At 44.6% G+C, this 21,183-nt stretch overlaps 1 protein-coding gene across 2 annotated transcripts; it reads right to left on the bottom strand.

Moving 5' to 3' along the window:
• Positions 1 to 1,238: 1,238 nt before the first annotated feature.
• On the bottom strand, positions 1,239 to 19,643 carry LOC125946511 (uncharacterized). 2 transcript variants are annotated; one of them, XM_049670022.1, is made up of 4 exons: positions 19,393 to 19,643; positions 17,834 to 17,956; positions 13,347 to 13,804; positions 1,239 to 4,186 (listed from the first exon to the last, which is right to left on the bottom strand). In XM_049670022.1, exons 2-4 carry the CDS (start codon positions 17,922 to 17,924, stop codon positions 3,125 to 3,127), a joined length of 1,611 nt encoding a protein of 536 aa, XP_049525979.1. In that variant the 5' UTR covers positions 17,925 to 17,956; positions 19,393 to 19,643; the 3' UTR covers positions 1,239 to 3,124. Both variants share the same exon structure in this region, with proteins under 2 accessions (XP_049525979.1, XP_049525980.1).
• Between the last annotated feature and the right edge of the window lie 1,540 nt (positions 19,644 to 21,183).

Genomic DNA, 21,183 nt, shown 5'->3' with positions numbered 1-21,183 from the left:
GAATGAAATCAAGAATGAACCTGAACAAGGAAGGCTGTTTGCTCAAGCCGCCACAAAAACTGTAAACCCGGTTTGCGCAGCGCTCGACAGAGAATGTTAAAAGCAACAGCGACAACCAGATTTCGATCTGGGCTGCGATGAAAAAAGTGCGAACTTGAAAGAAAGCTGATGAAATTAGGCATCGTGGCTGCAGAAGTGGATGCCATGTTGTGTAGCCGTGCCTATGATAAAACAATGCAATAGACAGAACAGAGACCTAAGAGAAATACGGGCGCTAACTTCCAGCTAAATATGCGTTGCGAAACCCTAGCTAACATATTTTGTTACTATAACAAAAGGCACCACTATCGCACTACGTGACAAGCACTTACACTAGGCGTCTGCTCGCAGACGAAATTTGCGACGTGGCGCTCTGACACTTTCCTACAGTGCAACAAGATGGCTACCATCCATTCTTCTTTAATATAAATCTCTGGGAGCTGGAAAACAAACTGACCCATTAGAGCAGACCTCTTCCTTGCTGTTACCTTGCGTCACCTTGCGCCAGCCCGTAGCGCACCCAGGATCTCTGCCGGGGGGGGGTTGACAGTTTGCCAATACCTTCTAAACAGCAATAATTTCGATTTCTTCACGGGAAATTGTCAAAAAAAAACGCGCTTTTTGCGAGTGTGCAGACGATTGCGCGTCTTTCATCTTAGTTGCAGTACTCAAATGCGTAAGGAAAGAAAAGGGGTTAAACAAAAGGGGGGGTTAAGTCGGCCTCAGGGGGGGGGGGGGGGGATTACAACCCCCGAATCCCCCCGTCGGTGCGCCACCGGCGCCAGCAGTAGGGAAACAACAAAGGAGAATCTGGGGCCAATATAATGTTCACTTTTGAAGCCTGATGGGAATCGTGTACTTTCTTCAGCCACACTCCATTTTATGTAGCAAATTAGTTGATTTAGGTCACGAGTTATGAACAGCCGTATCATATGGGCGGCTTGCAAACAACGGCCTCCGCGTCTGCGCCGCTCTGCAAGCTATGCCGCACGCTTGCCTCATGGCTGACCACAGCAAACCGTCCCTGCAGCATGCCCACGTGAGTTGATACCCACCATGGAAGTTCGTGCGCAGGTTCTTAGAATTTGCGACACAAGTAAATAACAACTCGTAGACGAGAGTTATGGATGTTTTTTTATTTCCGTTTATGTTGATTAAGCATGCTTTTTTGCTTGGAACGTGCTTATTTGTATGTTCCAGGTGACTAATACGCGCCGTTAGCCTTAGGTTTGCACTGCGTTATCGATGGGAATTACTTATCCTTTTTTTTGCTTATATTTGGGTTCTATTCTGTTGTGTTCGTTCGAACATGTGGCTGCTGACAGACACTGGTAGTTCACTTTAAATCACACACAGGAAGACTGGGATCCGATGGGTTATTTTGTGCCTTTAATTCGCTCCTTCCCTTCGCTCTATACTATGTAGATTACGCAGCATTGTAATTTTTTATGGAAACCATTGGCATAAATATTGTACTGGTTGCTACCTATATGGTATTGTTCGCACTAGTGTTTTCAGCTTTCTGCATACCTGTTTTGCCAACAACCTTTGGGAAACCTCAAGCTGGTGTCACTGCTGTCAGGACCTTCTTAGGCGTCATTGTTTCTGAAATCACTTCTTGTAGTTTCCTCTTGCTGTACAGCTGGCACTGCAGCATCTTTTCCTTGGCTAGGAACATCGCTGCTGCCATCATGCGTGATCAGCTCAGGCTGCGCACCAGGGACTGATGGCTGCTCTTTGACCGAACCGTTCTTCTCCGTGTCTTCTGTCACTGAGCGGTGCATGACTGTTTGGCTAGACTGGTCTTGTCGCAATGGGCTGGAGGCATTTCGAACTGCCTTTAGCAGTTTGCTACGCACCGCGCTATCTGAGCTCTTGTCCATATCAGGCTTCTGGATGGGTATTCTAATCTGCTGCACCAAGGAATTGAAGATGGACAAGTCGCTGGCGTGCACAAATCCTCTTAAAACACTGATCGTTTGTGGCGAAAAAGTCGCACCTTCGGCGGCTTCCGTGCCCGACAAGTTTGCCCACTTCATCACTATTACGTCCCTCCAGACGATCTCGTGCTCTGTATTCTTGGCCAGTGTGAGCAGTTTCAGAAAGAACACCTCTTTTACGCACTTCTCCTTTTTAATAGTATTGTTAGTGTCTTTCAGCTTGTTGATGATCGCATCCACTTCCTTAGCCATTGCTTCGGTGTTGTTCGCGTTCTTGGAGCTGAGAAGCGGAAGGTCTTTGGTGCACTCGCTAGAGGTACCTTTGGCATCGTTGAGAGAAATGAGATTTAGAAGCATTGCATCCCAAAGCTCTTTGGAGTAGACGTCTCCTAAAACTTTGGCTGACACGTGGTTCTTGCTCAGAAAATCTTTTTGCATTGCGAGGGATTCAGGTGTTACGTCCACGTTTAGTTTCTTTGAGAGGAGGCCTTCTACATCTTTGTCGTACGAAGTATTCAGACTGAGAATGCTGAGTTTCATAATTATCAGTTCGCCCAGCTGCATCACGTACAAGTCGACCATTGCCTTGAGTGACCGCGCGCTGGCCAGCCGACTCTGCACTACTCGGCTCATGTTCCGCGCAGCCCCGATGGGCAACCTTCGCCGCTCCATTTCATTCCACTTGTTGTAATCACCCGAACCGTTGAAGGCGATCAGGTCGTAGATTATCATCGAGTTCATGGTGTCCTGGAACGTGCTCCCGGGCATAGGCTCTGGTAGCTTCCGCACGAAGTCCTTCATTTCTTCTTCGGTGATGTGACTACTGTTGCTGAATAGTTTAAAACCTATTGTGAGCAGCTTCCATCCGAACTCCGACTGCGTGGTGCCTAGGCGCACCGTTTCCGCGAAGAGAACAAGTCGATTTGAGTAGTTGCCGAATGCTTTTCGGTTTGCGATGAGCTCGTTCATTTCTGCCTGCTCCATCTCAGACTGCTCCATAGTGGGAGTCATGCTTCGGGTTGGCCGTGTTTTATGTGTCATGTTTGGCTGCTTGGCCGCCATGCCTCCGCCTCGATAGGGCCGATGCCACTTGCGCCGGTTTGGGAAAGACTTCCAACTGCTGGCACCCTGATAACGTCTTCGTCCTATAAGCCAGCATCGTCCATGTTCTTGCCACTATGAGCATAATCACCACTCATCTTATTCCACTCACCGTGCTGTTCCGTACCTCCAAATCCGTATTTGCGGCGGCGATGGTCGTAACGAGAACTCGATGCGCCCGCGGAGTTTTGATGACCAACCCTAACGCTACTGCCAGCTTCGCGATTTGATTGCTGCGCCGGTGTGTAAATGTCGCTTCCACTTTGGGGAATAGCAGATACGTATTCATCCTCAGCTGGCTCTCTATTGCTCCAAGCCATTGTTCCCGACAATTTATTGCTTTCTTTCGATTTGCTTTTAGTACCATACCCATTGTTTTCCCTAATCACAAATTGCGGTTGAGGGTCTTCGTACCACTCCGGTGGGATCAACCTGCCACCAAAAGGTATCGGCTTGGATTCTACCTCACTCGGGTGGGTGTGCTCATGTTTCGCCCTTGAGAGCTCATACGGAGGATCCAAGTCGGTTCCCCAACCTTCCTGCAAGACATGCCTGTCTCGCGCTAGTGGCTTCATGCCTGTCTGTACCCGTAGGAGCCCATACGGGGGATCCAAGTCGGTCCCCCAACCTTCCTCCAAAATATGCCTCTCTCGCGCTAGTGGCCTAATGCCTGTCTGTACCCGCAGGGCCCTATACGGGGGATCCAAGTCGGGCCCCCAACCATTTTCCTTTCGCCCTGGTTTGTTCGTGCCTGTCTGTGTGGTAACGAGCAACCGGCTTCCCTTCTCGAATTCTGCCCACTTTTTCGCAGAAGGCCACTCGGTGAGCTCTAGCATCTCGTGCAGGAGCAATATGTCTTTCACAGCTTGCACGCTAACGTCTTTCTCTGCTGGCTCTCGGAGCGTTGCGTTGAGTTTGGCAGAAGCGTTTGCGTGCTTGCCCAAATCCGTGGTGTTCATCACTTGTTCCCACCGAGTCCTTCGCCAAACAGTGAGGTTCTTGAACGTGAACACGTCCATAGTTTCCTCCATAAACGGAGGCTCATCGTTTCCGCCAAATTTTCCAGATTCTCGTTTCTTTGGCCAAAAGGTGTCTCTGACGGTATCCTGCACATATTAACAAAAGAATCAGTACATTAGTAAACATTAAGAAGAACATCTCTTTCGTGTTATTTTACTTTATGAGATATCCTCAGGAGACCGTCAGTGTTTACCAAGTTCGGCGTCTGTGCTAACAAAGTGCGTCAGTTCTCCGATACTGAAAATGAAGAACATTTTTTATGCGAACATGAGGCTCCACTTGCGAAGAGAAATAAAGCTTGATGTATCCAGAACCTCCGGACACGTTAACAATTTTATATAGTCTCTTCGTTAAATTGAGAAATATGATGTATTTAACTTTCTACGCATTTTTGTTGTTTGCAAGTAACTGCTACGAGTATGGTTGTGAACAGCTAAACATCCTAAACGTACAATTTCGCCTACCATCATTATTAATTTATTTAACATTTTATAGTTGTGGAGTGGCCCGGCAGATACCGTACTTGTCGCAAAGGTTTTAAATTGATGATAGCCAAGTGAGTAAATCCAGGATATTGAACACGCAATGTGAAGTCATCTTGGACTTCATGAATTGTGAGGTATTGACATGCTCCCGCAATGATAGCGTTTGCCCTTTAAACCTTTACACAACATCTTGAAAACTTTTAAGCGCAGAGAAAGACAGTGCACGAAGTAACAACAGGTGTACTGTGTTTTTTTTTGCGCTTAAAATATTTCGGAGACGCAAATCAACCAACTAGCTCGATTGACCAGTTTGTTTTACAGATTACTTTTTATAAAATTGCAAACTACGCTATCAAACATTGCAGTACAAGAAGATTAGTCATAACTATATTGCCAAATGCCAATTGAAGTGTAATGCATGGCGCAGGCCTCGAACAGAAAGTTTCCGTTAACCTAACCTTCATCATACCATTATGACAAAATCCTTATACGTTACCTAACCCATTTGATGTGAAAGAAACTGCTTAATTGATGGCTACTGAATTTTACAAAGTTATTTAATTCCTCTGCCAAAGTATATTTAGGCTTTTTGATAATGTTTAAGTGCGCACGCACTACGTTTCGATGTGGAAACACACCTGAAAATAAAGTTAAATATAATTACATTTTGCAAAAAATGTTGCTGTCACTACCTTTGTGGTTTAAGGCACAAAAGTAATGCTGGCAACCTACCAGGAAACATACAAGGAAATACCTTTTTATAATACTACTTTCTTTATGGAAAACACAGGGAAGGCGTTAGTTAGATGGAAATTCAAGACGATGAGCAAAATGAGAACAAGGTGAAAGCGAGATGTTTTTATTGGACTATATAAGAATCTGTTATTGTGAATGTTTAATGATTCTCTCGGATACTTTCCCAAAAAGAAAGACTAAAAAAATTTCATCGGACATGCCCCCCGTACAGATGGTAAACAGCGGAGCTGAAATTTCCGGCCCCGGTATCAGCCACACGTGATTTCTTTCGTTCCTTATTTCTTTCTTTCTTGTCCCTGGCTCATACCCGCATATCCCTGTTATAATTATGTGGCACACGTGATTTTATTATCATTAATCATGACGTAATTAACATGTATGTGAGGTTAGTCATGTCATGAACTATGATTCTTGTTAGTCATACATTCGTATCCTTCCCTGCTAATTTTGATATATACCAAGTAAACGAGACGCGAGTTTTCGATAGGTTTTCGATAGGTTTATTTCTGCCGGAGGGTCTGTGTGGTCGGTCCATGAGTGTTACAGCCTAGGCATATACAGCTTCGCTGTTAAAACTGGACCCAGATAGCTCAGTAAAACACGTTGCCAGGGAGGTTCCGTGCACCTCGCGGAGTTTCCTTCGGTAGATTCCGCTCTATAGATTGATAATTATAAAACATGCCGAATTGTGATTTACGCTCGCAGATTGCATGTTATGAGATTGTTGTTGCACGCTAATGTGGTGGTTACTCATGCAGCGCGAAGCAATTTGCAATATCGTCAAAACCTAGATCACCACTGTCATTTTCGCAAAAAGATATCAAAGTAAAGACAATGAAATGTGTGACTAACGCAGCAGCCATATCCGCCCAATCCAAGTCTATTCTTGATATATTTAAAACATTCCAGCCACTTCAGCTCAAAGGAAACGTGCGTAACAAGTAAGCATGGGTGACGCCGACAGTTGTACGACAATGAGCGAAAGCGCACAGCTCGACAAAGCATTCACTTTGACGCCCATGTAAGGAGGAGCTGTAGAAAAATACTAATAAACGTGCGCAGGCGGGCATTGCGAAAGAAGAGTTTGGAACGAAGATTAGGTCTCTGTCTCGTTTCTTCGCGTCTCGTTGGTTTTCTGCATTTTGGTGGCGAAAACCTCTGTGCGGACGTTTCCTTCATCACATGTCTCGAAGGACCATTTACTCCACCGCTTCGCGCTGCGGGCGGCGAGGACTGACTCGATAACGCATCGTTCGTGAATGGCGTGGATACCAGACCTATACCTCATAAGCTAATGGGATGGATCGCACAAGACCAAGCGGTTAGCTCGACAGAGCACAGAATACGGATATTCTGCAAGAAGCCCGGTTGCTACTTACAGATCCTACCGTGTACAAGCCCAAGCCTTCAGGTAATTTTGACCGTCTATCTGCTAGCAACACCGAGATATCGAAGCTTAATGATGCGCTCGAAGAGCACATTGCAAACGATAAGCTCAATACAGAATACGTAACTGCTCCAGTGAATAATGATAAAACTATCAGCGTGCTTGCCGAGATTCGCTGCAAGATGGCCGCCTAGGGACCCGTGAACAGTACAGCGGAGACTTCTCGTCAGAATCCAACCCCGACAGTTCCTGAGGCTATGCCCAGAATTGGCCCAAGGCTTCTGAATCTTGATATGCCAATATTTAAAGGCGAAATTCACCCATGGACAGCTGTCTGGGAGCAGTTTGAGCTGACTGCTTATGTCAACAAAGCTATATGAACAACTACGAAGTTTTTTTTTCTATTTACGGCATTATCTTGCTGGGAAAGCGGAAGCGGCAATTGCGGGTTGGATGACTTCCGAAGGCTGTTACGCAGACACCGTATAACTTCTCAAAGAACGTTTCGGCGATCGTGAACGGATCGAGCAGCACCACCTGTCCGTGCTTCGAAATCGACCTCATGTCAAATCGGGAAGCGACGTACCAGGCCTTAGACAACTTTAGGAGGCCGTGCAACTAAATATCCGCTGTCGGACCATACTAAACGTGCGCGCTCTGAGTTTCTCTGCAATGCTGATTGATATTCTACACAAGGCATTGCCATACGAGATCGTTCTAGCATATACGCGATGAAAGCCTAGCCACATTTTAAGACGACCTGGGTCCGATACGAATGTCTCGGAGACAGCACTGGCAGCTGCAACATTGGAAGCGGAGTTAAAAGAGCTGCTCGTGTTCACACGTATTGATTAGAAAGAAGAGAACAGTGCAGCCCATCGTCACTTCGATTTGTCGATGACCGAGCTGAAAGAACTCGAAGCAGCCGCATCGCTTCTTTACTGCCCAGTGCGTCATACAGCTGGAGTGAGTGTTTTAACTCTCGCTCAAAGACGCACGGCACACGCGCCTGCGACACCAACCTCTCTCTTGTTTCCAAAAAATAGAAGCTCGCTAAAGATAACCGCTCTTATGGATGTACATCAGGAGCTCACCAGGCACAATCTTGCCACGTCAAACTCACTTGCTCAGCTTGTCACGGAAGACATGCCTCGAATATGTGTGACCCTAACTACAGAAATAAAGACACTACAGTGGTAACTTCGTGACCAATGCAGGCTTCGGTAACACAGCAGGGTTAGTCTCGTAGAGATCAGTAATGCTATGCGACAGAGATTCCACAAACGTTTGCGCAAAAACGGCCACAGATATGTACCTGCAAACTTTTTGCGCTTTTGTCGTTAAAAAAAGCAGGTACAAATACATCAGAGGGATTCTGGATGGAGGCAGCCAGAGATCATTCATCACAGATCTCACTGTAAAACTGCATCTGCAGGTACTGGGAGAAACCAGAATTTCATTCGACATGTTTGGCAACGCATCCCAAAGATCTGCTGAAATACGAAAGTTTGGTGAAGCACCACTGCGTAGCCAACACTGTTGCAACATCCATTTCGCTCAAGCAGTTGTGGTTCCAATTCTCTGTAACGACATTGCAGCGCCGACAGCTGATAATTTCATCCAGAAGTTGCGAAGTTCCAGCTGCGGCCGCTTCTACCTGGATCAGACAGGCTGTTTTGTTAAGCTCAGCTTAACAGAGCATAAAAGGTCGTTAACCGGAGCAACGCCGTCTAATCGTTCTTTGCACTGTGGAGATTGTAAATGCACACCAAAATTTGATGAATGCGCTGTTTTACACATGCATAAGAACGAAGACACGCGTCTAATGTTCGAGGCCTCGCATATCAGTCGAATGCGTGAGCCAGCCTCCGGTTAACTTGCATAAAGAGGAAATTAAAGGCTTAAACAGTTGGCTCTAGCGTAGGCCCGCACGTGTGCCTGATTGACAGGCGACGCTACTATACTTGAGCATTTGCCGTTAAGTTCTGTGTCTACTTTCTTTTCCGCCACAGTGCGCGGTTCAGTTGACAGTCGGCGTTTGTGTTGTCTGGTTGTCTTCTCTTGGGTCCGTGTCTTCACGCCTCAGCTTCTTTCACTATGAATCCCTACTAACTATCTCAACTTACTGCAGTTCTAAAAAACATCGTAATCGTATATGCTCCTGCATTCCTTGTCGTTTGACAAAACCTGCGTTGATAGTCTTTGGCGAGCTGTCAGGACTTTTCAGTGAACAAATGGCATATACAATTGCTTCATCTGCACGCCTGTTCTATCATGTCAAAGCGCTTTGTTTCTTTCTTTTATCACGAATAAAAATATAATTTTTGGGAACGTCGCGCTGTGTTTTCAAACGTTTTCTTATTTTTTCATTATCTAGAAAATATTAATAGCAAAAGAAGCACGGAAACAACCCTTCAGGAGGGTTTCAATTTGTTTGCGAAAATATTTTTGTGAGCCACAAGAATGCTTAAAACGCTTAAAAATCTATATTTGCCCTCTATATGAAACGGCAGAGCCTTCGCATAAAAGAGTAACAAAAATAATTGCCCTCATATAGGCTAGGCAGGTGTTCGCGTTCCCAAACAATACGAAAGCAAGCGTCACCCTTAAGCGCTGATCTTAACGAAGCCTACTTAGTAATAAAAGAAAACGCCCACAATTAAATTTTTTGTGTTCATTTGGAGGGGGGAGGTTATACATGTCACAGGAGACAATAATATATGCGGTAACAAGATGAAAAATATTGTCTACGTTGGCTACTGTTTCGGATGCGGATTTTGTCTAATTCGCTGATGGTATGTCTATTGCTGAAAAAAAAAGCATGCCTAGCTTCTGGCTGGCACTGGCACAAATCATTTGCTTTGCATATGGCATCGGGCAGCATTGGAAGGACACCAGAGAACAAGGATGAAAGTCGCATCTGTGCGTGTAGCCCTGCTGCCGAGCTAGCAGTTTCGTTTTCTAGTACATTTGTCAAGATGGCGGATCGCACTTTGGTGCCTGTTGATAGATGGCGCTTGACATTTTGAATATCCACTGTGGCTTGACATTGCTACTTGTGACAGTGCTTTGTAAATGTAGTTATCAAAGTACACGTGTTACATCCGAAGGGAAACGATATTTAGCCAACCACCCATAGTAATTGGCCTGACTGCGCTCCTGCAGTTGTTTCTAATTGTGAAAAATATACGTCACCTCTTTAATTTTGGAACATAGTTGCGAGCGTTTGCATCAAACTCTGCGTATGTTATACCATACCCTGTACCAAATTTCAACCGAATGCATTTACATTTGTCCCGGTGGCGAGTGTTTGAGTTTGTTATACGCAGTTCAACGCGGTATGGTTTGATGCAATCGTTTGATGCAGTTTATCATTGCAATCGGCCACACGCACAGAAATAGGAGGAGCTTTATTGCGAGTCAAAAGCCAATGAACTTCATTTGGACAACTTTTAAATACCCTCATTCATTATTTATATCAAGTGATTCAATATCACAAAAATTAAAAAGGAAAAGGAAAGCAACAAGTCAAACTCGGTCATCAAAAACAAGTTTACACTTCGGCAAACTCCGCCTATTTGACATGTAAAGAAAACACAATTGGTCTAATTGAGGCTGCTCTCAGAAGGATAACTAATTTTAGAGTATGACTTTAAGCTCAAAACCCTCGCAACCATTGTAAAAATTTCACATTAGATGTCTAATCAGTTGTTATCAGTTGTTAATCAGTTGTTATGTCTAATCAGTTGCAAATGATACATCTTCCCGAACTGCGTTGCCGGCTTTTGATGCATAGTTCTAGATTTGTTGACATTGTGCATCACATTCCTATAAACATTTACGGGAATTCTTTTGAAACAACTTTGGTCCACAAATTAAGCTTATCTTTCCTAAAGTCCGCAGAATTTAGCTTTTTTTGAAAGCGGAGCTTTCTTAACCTCTTCCTTCGACTTTTCTACAGCTGCTCCTGCTGCTGCTGCTGTCGCTGTCTGGCCCGCCGCATCGAGAGATCATTCAGACAGTGTAGATAAATGGCGAGAGTACGGCAGAGAGGAAAGGGCATGCGAGAAACACGTTTAGACCTTTCGTTCGTGTCCCTACAATACCATCTTTAAAGCTGTGACTATCCGTGACCTACTGCAAAAGCATTGCAGAAACTGGAGTGATTACTTTTGAGCTACCGTGCGACGGTTACGATGGGAGGTAGATAAAATGCTATAGAGGAGGCAGGGAAAGGAGGCAGGGAATGGACAAAAAGTGAGTAATAATAGTCGATAGGGAAACAGCGCAAAAAAAAAAGCACGACAAGAAGACAAGAAGGGAGACACAGACCAGCACTGTAATAATAGCCTGAGCACTCTTGTCTCGCAGCTCGCATACAAGCTGAAGGGGCAGGAGTAGGAAAAGACGACGTAAGAAGGTAAGGAAAGGCCGCTCCTATAAAGACTTGGGGACATATAAGTTTGAGTTACGGTACGGTTTGTTTCCGCTATTTCTGAAAAAACAAACACCACGCAAATTTTCCAAGCCGACAACTCACGCAGGACATGCAGGCGGAAAGCCGCATTTAGGCACCATATCGCCTTGGCGACATTACGGAAGTGGCCGCACGTCAAATTAACATTTCTTTGCCCACCGCGGTAGCTTTGCGGCTATGGCCTTGCTCGAGGTAGCGGGTTTGATCCCTACAGTGGCAGCTGCATTTCGACAGGGGAGAAGGACACAAATGCTCGTTTACTTAGATTTAGGTGCCCGTTCAAGAACCCCAGGGGTTGAAAGTTAATCTGGAGTCCGCTCCTACGGAAACCTCATAATCCGATTGTGGTTTTGGCCGCGTACAGCCCAGTATTTCAAATAAAGTTTAACACTGCCGCCACGATGCAATGTGCCGTGTGAGGTAATGAGGATGCTAACCTTCTCGGAGGTTATGAATAATGGCTCGCAACAACGCGTCAAGCAGAACGACTCTCGCTGTGTGTTCTATACTACGCAGGGAAACAGCAGTAGTGCACGCACTGGAACGTTTAGCATCAACTTACCACTGTCGCATTAGCACTAAATGCTAAAGAAATTAAACTTTTGCCCTCAAAATCAGCGCTAATTATCGTCAATGAAAGAGAATCGCTAAGAAAGCTTCATCTATGTCGAAATTCACATAGTGCATGGGATCCGCATGATTTTTTTTCTAAATGCAACCAATTTCGTTCATATTGTTTAATCTGCTGCCTATTGAGACTATTTAAGCGTTTCACATATAGTTGAAATAGGAAGTAGAAGTTGGCCCCGATGTAAAGGTTCCATTTTACAACGCATGTTAAATTAAAGAGCTATGTCTAGCCGACCCCTCTGGCGATTTCTTGTGGCAAAGTTACATTTACTTGTCTGTTGTTCAAGATGACAGGTGCGTCTCACTATTGGTCTTTTGTTAGTTTGCTCTACCCTTTTCATCGATAGGTTTGCATTTTGAGAACACGCTCAGTAGTTTTCACACGTAAGCGCCGGCCGTAATATGGTCATCACATGATATATCCTTCCGCAATCGGCCGGCGTTCCTTTTACGCAGCTCTCGTGCTCCGTATGTTTTTTGTTTCGTATGCATGACACCACTTTCGAGTTTTTCTAAAGAAATCTAAAAAAAGGTGATTACTTTTGAATTGAAGGACAACCACCTACGCGATGCGAAAAACCTTACAATATAACCATCTAGAAATTCGCGTGTTATTCAACTTTGTTAGATTCTTTCGAATTGTTGAGCTAAATATTAAGCTTTGCAGCGCTGCTACTATCGGCATAGCTAAGAGCGGGCTAGCGTACGGATGAGTAACAATACGGCCTTGAGCTCTAAATACCGACCGCCCTATGGTCAAGGACAAATGGTACGCCGCGTACTGGTCCACCTCCATCTCTTCACTGATAAATGTGGCCGAGATCACCTGCAATGGTGACCTCCACAACAAATGTAATTATGTTGGCCGGATTCTTTTTACCTTTGAATCGTGACAAGTGTACAAAGAATATCTCGTATAGTATGTCGCAGCATGCCTGACTCTAAGGACAGCCATTATTAACTGTTTTTGTTGCATAAGTAGAAAATACACACAAACATCGTCAACCAAGGCACTAAAGCTTAACACGGTTCCACGTTTGCTTACCTAAGAAAAATGTGTTGATAGTCCCTGTGTTATCAGAAGAGAATTTTTAAATACCACCTCTTCCGCAATCACAAAGTAGGCGCTTCTTTCGCTGTTCATGATTTTATCTTTAAAACTAATTATTTGCTTGCGTTAACGCTGCAATAGTTATTCAGTGCGCTAGAAATTACTACATCTATGGATGCAGGCGGGTAGTTATGCATTATTGCTTGCATCATTATTTTTTCTCTAACAAGGGTAAATTTAGGCGATCAAATATGGGCGAACTAAGTGATTCCTAAGCGGGAAGGCAAAGTTTCCCCAAGAGGATTTATCTTCGCCGCGACTTCGCGGAGTGTCCTTGTCGAAATGCTTTTGGCTCCAGCTGGAAACTTTGCTTCTTTGACCACAGTCAAAAACATTGTGTCTCCGTGATCCACCGAACCCGTTCTCTTCTTTCAATATTACTCTACTCATAGTTACGTACCTTCCAAGATCGGAGGGCTCGGCGTCTTCTGTGTACTTTCTTCTTCGGCAGCGCTTTCCGCCTCCTTTTCCGTACTTCCTGGAGACTTCTGGCAACTGCCGTCACTTTTCCCGCCGTCAGGTCCGTGCGCACGCACATTTCCGTGCCACCCGCTTCGAAGCAGAAGACAAAATCTTGCACGCCTGGAGGTCTTCTGTTGAGAAGGCTCCCGGAGCCGGGAGAACCAGCCGGCATTGCTTGCAGAATGCGGGTGTTTGTCGGCATGGGAAAAAGGATCGCCTGTCGCGGTGGTTTTCTTGCGGCGTAAACGTGTGGCCTTTCTCGCACTTCTGATCTCAGTCGGGCTCCGTTGTTCCTGATTTTATTCAGCGATGCGAGAGGTGGTTTGAACTGTCCATTTGAGCGCACCGGAATGATGTAGGTGGCGTTGCGTGTAGATAGGAGGATGATGGGAGTTCCTGCGATCAGAAAGAAATAACGTGGCTGTAAGCGTTACACTGAATAGAAAAAAAGTGTGCAGTTCACGCAGCTCACAGTGACAAGGTTAAGCAATATATGAAAGATAAATTCAAAATTGTGGCCATTGGGCATGATGTCCAGTTCTGTCTTCTGCTGTAACATGGCAATTGTATATACAATCAAGGGTGTAGCAGAATTCTGCCGGGACAGGGTTTTTCTTGAAAGACTTGATTATTTCTATCAATTGCTAGGTGATAGTATTTTAACTTCTCGGCTATCGGTATTGATATTTAGCAATCCCATATGATGTTTGTGTTCCTGTGTATACTTGCGGTTTTATGGGAGACGCAAACCACACGCCGCTTAATTCTTGCCGCTTTGCCGTGTGCCATGTGATAAAAAAATTTCGCTCGCGGTCCTAGGCTGTACGAACGTCTGCATGTCCGACTAGTGCAATGCACTGCGAACTTTGCACAACGGACTGCTGTCTTAAGATAAATGTTGACCTAATTAGTATATTTCTTTATCCATTGTTATTTAAATATAACTTTAATTAGTGAGCTAATTAGTCAACTAATAAATTAGTTACTCCCATGGCCATCAGACTATACAGAGATTAGTGGGAAATTACATGTAATGGTGTGAACTGCACATTTTTGTGCCGGAGATACATACGTAAAGAGTACTAAGAATAGTTTGCGATTGCCGTGCCTATTGGATAGATTGCAGTATTTACTGTTCTCAGGGTGGAAAATATGGAATGCACGTAAACCATTTACGAATGTATCTTTCTACCAACATGGCGGCTCCCCAACGTAGACAGCCCAGCCCGCTTCCCACCCTCCGAATTTGGTACCGAAATTACTAATCCTATAGATCCCGCTCGGCCAACCTGCCCGAATATCTAAAACAAACAATCCTGACATAATCTCTTTACAGGAAACTAACACCAAGAAAATAAACTCCCCGGCTACAACACTATGGCACACACCGCCTGCACCACAAATCCACAGAGCCTATAACTGGCCAACCTCTACAGCCCGCCGCGGGAGCAGCTACTCCACTACGACCACTTCTTCCGGTAGCTTCGCAAGAGCGTTACCGGTAAGCGGCTAGTTGTAGTAGGGCACTTTAACGCCCGACACGCGGCCTGGGTCCAATACCACCGAGAAAGGGGCAGGGGTTCACGATGCCGCACAGCAGCATGGTCTGATGCTATAGAATGACCTGCTCCAAACCACCCGAGTGGGCAACAGCGTGTCGAGGGACACCAATCCTGATCTCACGTTCACTGGATATGTGCGAAAGGCCAAGTGGACCAGACTCCCGGACACGCTAGAGAGCGATTACGACATAATTCAAATCGAGGTTGAACAGTCTGACCGCGCACTGTAGACATGAAAGGAGAGACTCACTGACTGGAACGCGTATAGGAATGAGCTTGACAACGTTTCGGACATCGAAGACATTGAAGCTTGACTAAATGGTAGCATAGGTGCGGCTGATGGGCACACTGGGCACACCAGGACGATTCAACTAGACGAGGACAATGCGGTGGTCGATAATCACGTACTGCACTTACGGGAAGCTCGGCGATCGCTCCTCAGACAATTTCTCCGCAAACCATGACACCCCCCCTGTGGCCGAGGTAACACCCCCCACGCATCCAGCACCACCAGTCTAACGTGTACCTTCAGTGCTCTGTTCACACTTTCATTACAATTTAGGAGGTGGCTTGAGGTCGCATTTCCAGATTAACAAAAACACTCTATGATTATCTGGTATTTATCCATTCCCTCTTATATTCAAGGAGGGCCAACCGCGTGTTTGATGGCGTTGCGTTGAATTCCACTGAAGCAGCTCTAGGCAGGAAATCGATGCCATTTTCACCTTTAAGGGCGAAAATTGCCCCCCCCCCCCTCCTCCTGGCACAGATCCTGGGTGCGCTACTGTGGTCAGTGAACAAAGTGTGTAATACCTGTAGAGGTAATTCTCAAATTTGTGCAAAATTATTCCAAGAAATATCTGACCAAATCTGTGATAAAAGGAAGCCGTCGGGATGCCGTCTTCATGACTATTTCAGCCTGTAGTTTGACCAAAATGAGAGAATGGTCTTAGCAGTGACAGTACTTTGCTATATTGAATGCGCATCTTTTGCTGGCCATTGACCGCAAAAATGAGCGCATCACTGAATTATAACTACATATCAGTGAGTTGTAATTATTGACCAGATAATTTCTTTCAGTGTCCTCTGGAATCGAAGCAATCAGCTCATTGCACTCACTTGCCGCAATGTGGTCAGATTACGTTACTGAATTCAATTTCACGTGAATGCTAGTGGGTTGCGCTAGATGACTGAAGTGACGTACAGGATAGCCCCAGTGTCTCCTTCGACGCTAAGCTCATCACCTTCTATGTTGTCGTGAACTTTTCAAAGCTGAAACCGTACTATTATCCTCTTAATGATGACCTTTATAGCCCCCGGCGTGGTACTTTTGCCACCGAGGTAATCCTGCCGGACAGGTTGCAGGCGACGGCAGACACTTCTCTGCGTAGCGCAGAAGACGAAAAATTTAAGAGGCAGCGCGACACCATCCCACGCAGCACAGCGTATCTTGTGCACACATAGATTGTAAGCAGTTTCGCCATTGTGCTTGCTTCCCGTAACATGTTCAAGCATGTGTCCGTAAATGTATGAGACCTACTTTATAGTGCCTACTGAACAAAGAACGCTTATAAACAAGATTTCCCGAAAAAGAGAACACCGGTGCTCACTACAGATTCGAGACGGCCGATGCTCAATGAAGTAGCCTTTCATGCACTTATTTATAGTATAATACATTGATCGCATACTTACTGTTTACGTCACGAACTAAAATTAACAAAAACGCAACGTATTAAACAAAATTACATATTCCCCTATGTTTGTGTAAACGTTCGGACGATCAGCAATGTCAGCAGAAAATAGATTTAGGAAAAAGATCGTAACACAAACATCAAGAGCAGCACCTACATTTTGGACTCGCTACGTTCCTAGTGCAACTACGATCCAGAGAGGGGTCATGACTGAAAATGATCTGTCCTTGAATCTACTTTTTTGCTATGAAATATACCTTCTTCATGTATATATTCGTTTTGCACTCCTCTATATTTTGAGAATTATCTATACCCATTTTGCAGCACCTTCGTCTCTCTTAAGTTTCTCTTGCGGTCATCACATTAGATTTGACACTCATAGATCCTTTCAAAATTTGGAGACCAATCCGAGAACTCATTACATATTGTCATATAAAAATATTTGCTTTTTGTTGGAAATTAAAATTATTTGTTCGATATTATTCTTTCGTAAATAAGAGGAATGTTTCATAATGATTATGTTAAACAACGTTACAGTTGTCAAGATAATGTTTTATATTGAAGTTGTTAAACAATGTTATAGTTGTCAAGATAAGACAATCTCTTTCCGCGCTCCGGAGTCCTTAAAAGAGCACCTAATTCTTCTTTCGCGTACTTTCACCGTATATAAATTAGTGATTGGTAAAGATGGTCAGTATCGGAATCTGCGGCAAGTTATTTCTGAACAGCGAGATATTGATATTGGCGTCGGCGTTTATTGCGGATAAACATTATTGGTGGGTCTAGGAGCAACGAAGCTTTGCTCGAAAAATCGGCAGTTTGCAATCGCTATGCACTAGCCCATTTGCATTCAGGGAAGAACACAATATATGTAGGAAGCGCACAACAGAACAAGGCGTCTAACGCCTTTACTAGACGAACCCTATCTGCCTGCCGTGACGTGCTCGCGTGAACGCCATGTACTACCCATTCTTCTTGTCTTCTTTCTCTTATGCTTGCTAACTCTACCAGCCTCCTTAGCCTGTTGGAAAAGGGTACAAGCCATTTAATACGTTTTTGGTGAATTAGAGGCAAACACATTCTCAATGAAAAAATACTAAAGGTACTACAGACAAGTAACGCGGTCCTGAGCTCAATTTTGGGAAGCCTAAATGTTCACGAGAGTAGCTTACCAGGATGGGGCATTTTAGCACCTCCGCCACTTCCAAATGCCGACAGAAGCGAGAGCAAATACACCAAGACGACGTTTGTAATTTGTCCCATTTTTGGATCACAACACGAGAATTGTAAATGACCTGCAACAAATTAGAGAAAGCGTTCGTGACGACTTCGCAAATCGAAGAACCGAAGAATTTACGAAAGTCACAGTGCTTATGTTCTATAGTATACCTAAATGTGCCAACAGTAACGTTTGAAACACTTCTTGCAATGCTGTTGTTTCAAAGCGCGAATGGCGCAATATATGTAAGCCATTTGATACTGTTTTTGGTGAATTAGAGCCAAACTAAGCGGCGAACATTTAAATTACATTTAGGTCGCGCCAAATACTGTTTCCAAGCGAAGCATCTCTTCCATCTTCCTCCGGCTTCGCGGGGGCCGGCTGCTGTTCTTCTGAGTATATGAGCCTTTGGGTACGTCCTCGCTGTTGGCTAGCACCACTTTGACACAGTAGGTATAGAAACTCTAAATGTAATTCGACATGTGTGTGTAACTTTCTCTGCATGCACCCTACGTCAAGTCTGCATACGCCTTGCATTAACACAGTTTCCTAGAAAAGCGTTGTATATTGCCTTAATCGTCGTGAGACAGCCAACAAACAGCAAACGAGGTGGCGGTCGTGTCATCCGCTGCCGCCGCTACCTCGCTAACTGAAACAACCGTCGCCTCTTGTAGGACAATAACAATGCATTGTACGTGTGTCATGTATAGTATACAGAAGTTATTGACTATAGATTATATTTTGTTGGTTATTTCAGCAACTGTCACCTATGTTCATGACGTCTCTAGAGAAGCTGCAGAATGATGCGTCCTGATGATGCTGTGGCGCAGGCATTGCATTACGTGCTCCTAAAAAGGGGAAGAATGTACTGGCATAACTTCTCTCGACAGACAAGATAAATATACGCTTGGGAGACTGCAACAGTTACTTTGCGAACATTGTTTGATCTAAGCGGCGAACAACGAATAATAAGATTAGATGTCAGCGTAGTCGTGTCTTTTGTTCGTGAGCTTTGCTAGTTGAAAAACTGAAGTGTCTCTTTATACCTGATACTGTGACGGAACGCTTAGGATGTCAGAAATTCAGTTGCTTAAAATAAGTTCTATGGCTGCAATAGGCACAAATAGATTATGGTAACCGTGTCAGTCATGACTGGCGTAGTGTTTTCGTGTTACATGAATGTATAGCCACGCATGTAAATAAAATAATAGAAAACCTCGCAGCAAACGGTTATAAAATTTATACTCCTCATTAAATAAATTATGGTCCTCGCATTTCTTAGCATTCTCCTTTGACGTTCACTTATTGAATGTGTTTTTTTTCCGAGATAAGTACTGGTGGTACTGTGGCGGAATTTTCTGTAAGAAAAATACATGCGATATAATCTGACGTCACAACAGTACTGCGGGAATCTTCATGACTACCTCTTTTATATTGAAGGATAATGCGGGCACGTTCTCAAATTAGATCTTATGTCTCTTTCACTGTCTCTTGGAAAATTTTAGAACTTACGAAGGTATCCTGTTTCAGTCCGAGCACATAATGTCGTCCAGGTGTCTCTAGATTGAAGGAGTCATGTTTGTCACTCCGGGTTAGTTACGGCGATAGCGTGTTGTCCTTTTTCCGCGGAATGCTTTGTCCAGAATTAATAAACAATCGATGGACCTCGAAGTTCCCCTGGAATATGAATCAATCAGCTATACATAAACTATCACGCTCTCCTGTGATGCACAAATGGAATCGAAGCCACGTTTTCATTTGAAAATAAGCACAGTGCTATCATAGCAAACCCAAATTGTGGGCTTTCGCCGTGGCTAATTTTGAGAGAAAAGCCGTAAATAGAGAATTGTTCTTTTCAGGCGCTTCTTTGCTTGTTCTTTGGGCTATTGTGGGAAACGAAGAGTTTGAAGTGTGTTGTATTGTATTTCTGGCATGAAGGGAGTGATAGTACAGCTGCTTCTCTACAATCAGCAGATGTTCCGCTAGCTTGTTAGCGCATCTAAGTACGTAGTATGGCACGCAGATAAATTTCACTTGAAAGCGTCACACGATGACGGGCTCTTATTCGACACGTTAGCATTCATACCGCCTATTAGGCTAGTGATTAGGTGCTGCTCAGATAAAAATGAGAATTGCCTGGATAATCGAAGAATCGGCGAACAATATAAACATCAGACATGTTCCACATTGCAGTTTATCTTTCGTTGTCACTCTTATACTCATGCCAGAATACGAAATGCCTCCTTCGGTTCGCTTTTTAGTCACGAATACCAAAAATATGTTTGTTTTTGGTAGGATGGCGCTCCTGAGAGCCCCTAAGATCCACAGTAAGACCCGAACAATCAACACCATGAACAGCCAGCAGGCATACCTCTAGTAGATCCGATGCAAATGCGAGAACTGGCTTATACAGACTTGTTGTAGCGCGAAATTACGTAGACTCAGATGAGGCACACAGGACGAACGCTCACTCACAGCCCCCTTGATCACAACCAATGAACCTTACCAACTCTCAGAACTAGCTCTATGATTATACAGCTTCGATATCATTTACGTAATAAATTCTCAGATTAGCATGCGTCTACGAAGGTCCCGAAAGCGGAGTTACGACTTAAAATGTCAAAGCCCTTCCACCCTGTGAAGAGGGAAGACCCGCGAAGCTGCGGTCTGGCGAGATTTACTATGTTAGGGTTTAACTATACTGGGGATTTGTTATATTGAATTTGGCTACAAAATAGCAAACCGATCACTTCGCTACGTACTCGAGAAACAGACTTTGGTGTCGGCTCCAAATAGCACAATGGGGTATTTTTAAACACTTAGACGATGGCTACACAATGCCTGGCTTTGAAAAAACTGGCTCGGCGCCCACGGGTGGCGGCGTTCCTAGCGCGTTCTTCACAATTTTCTACGACGTTCTCAGACAAGTGTCGTTGACCAAATCTCCGTATATACAACCAACGCTAACGCGAACACCCCACTCCTCCGTTGACCTACTGTTTTCGTACACCGCCATTGGTTGGCGCGTCTAACGTTCTCCCCCTCCAACGCGATTATTGGACTGCGCGACTTACGTCAACCCCCCTCCCCGTACTCCTTTTCATCTGCACCCTCTCACAGCATTCTCACATGGTTGAGCTCTTCTTTTCCTCTCCTCTCCCGCTAGGTCACGTGGCTTTTCTACACTGCGGACACCATCTCCTGGAACCTAGCCCTTATCAGCTTCGCTGTAAAAATGTGTTAAAATGCACAGTGCCTGCGTCGGGGGGTAAGGGGTATTTTTAGAGTGATGGCGTGTGTTGG

Source organism: Dermacentor silvarum, chromosome 7 (assembly GCF_013339745.2).
Source record: "Dermacentor silvarum isolate Dsil-2018 chromosome 7, BIME_Dsil_1.4, whole genome shotgun sequence".
NCBI classification, from domain to species: domain Eukaryota; kingdom Metazoa; phylum Arthropoda; class Arachnida; order Ixodida; family Ixodidae; genus Dermacentor; species Dermacentor silvarum.
Note: the sequence above shows the minus strand (reverse complement) of the source record. Positions and strands in the feature narration are given on the sequence as shown.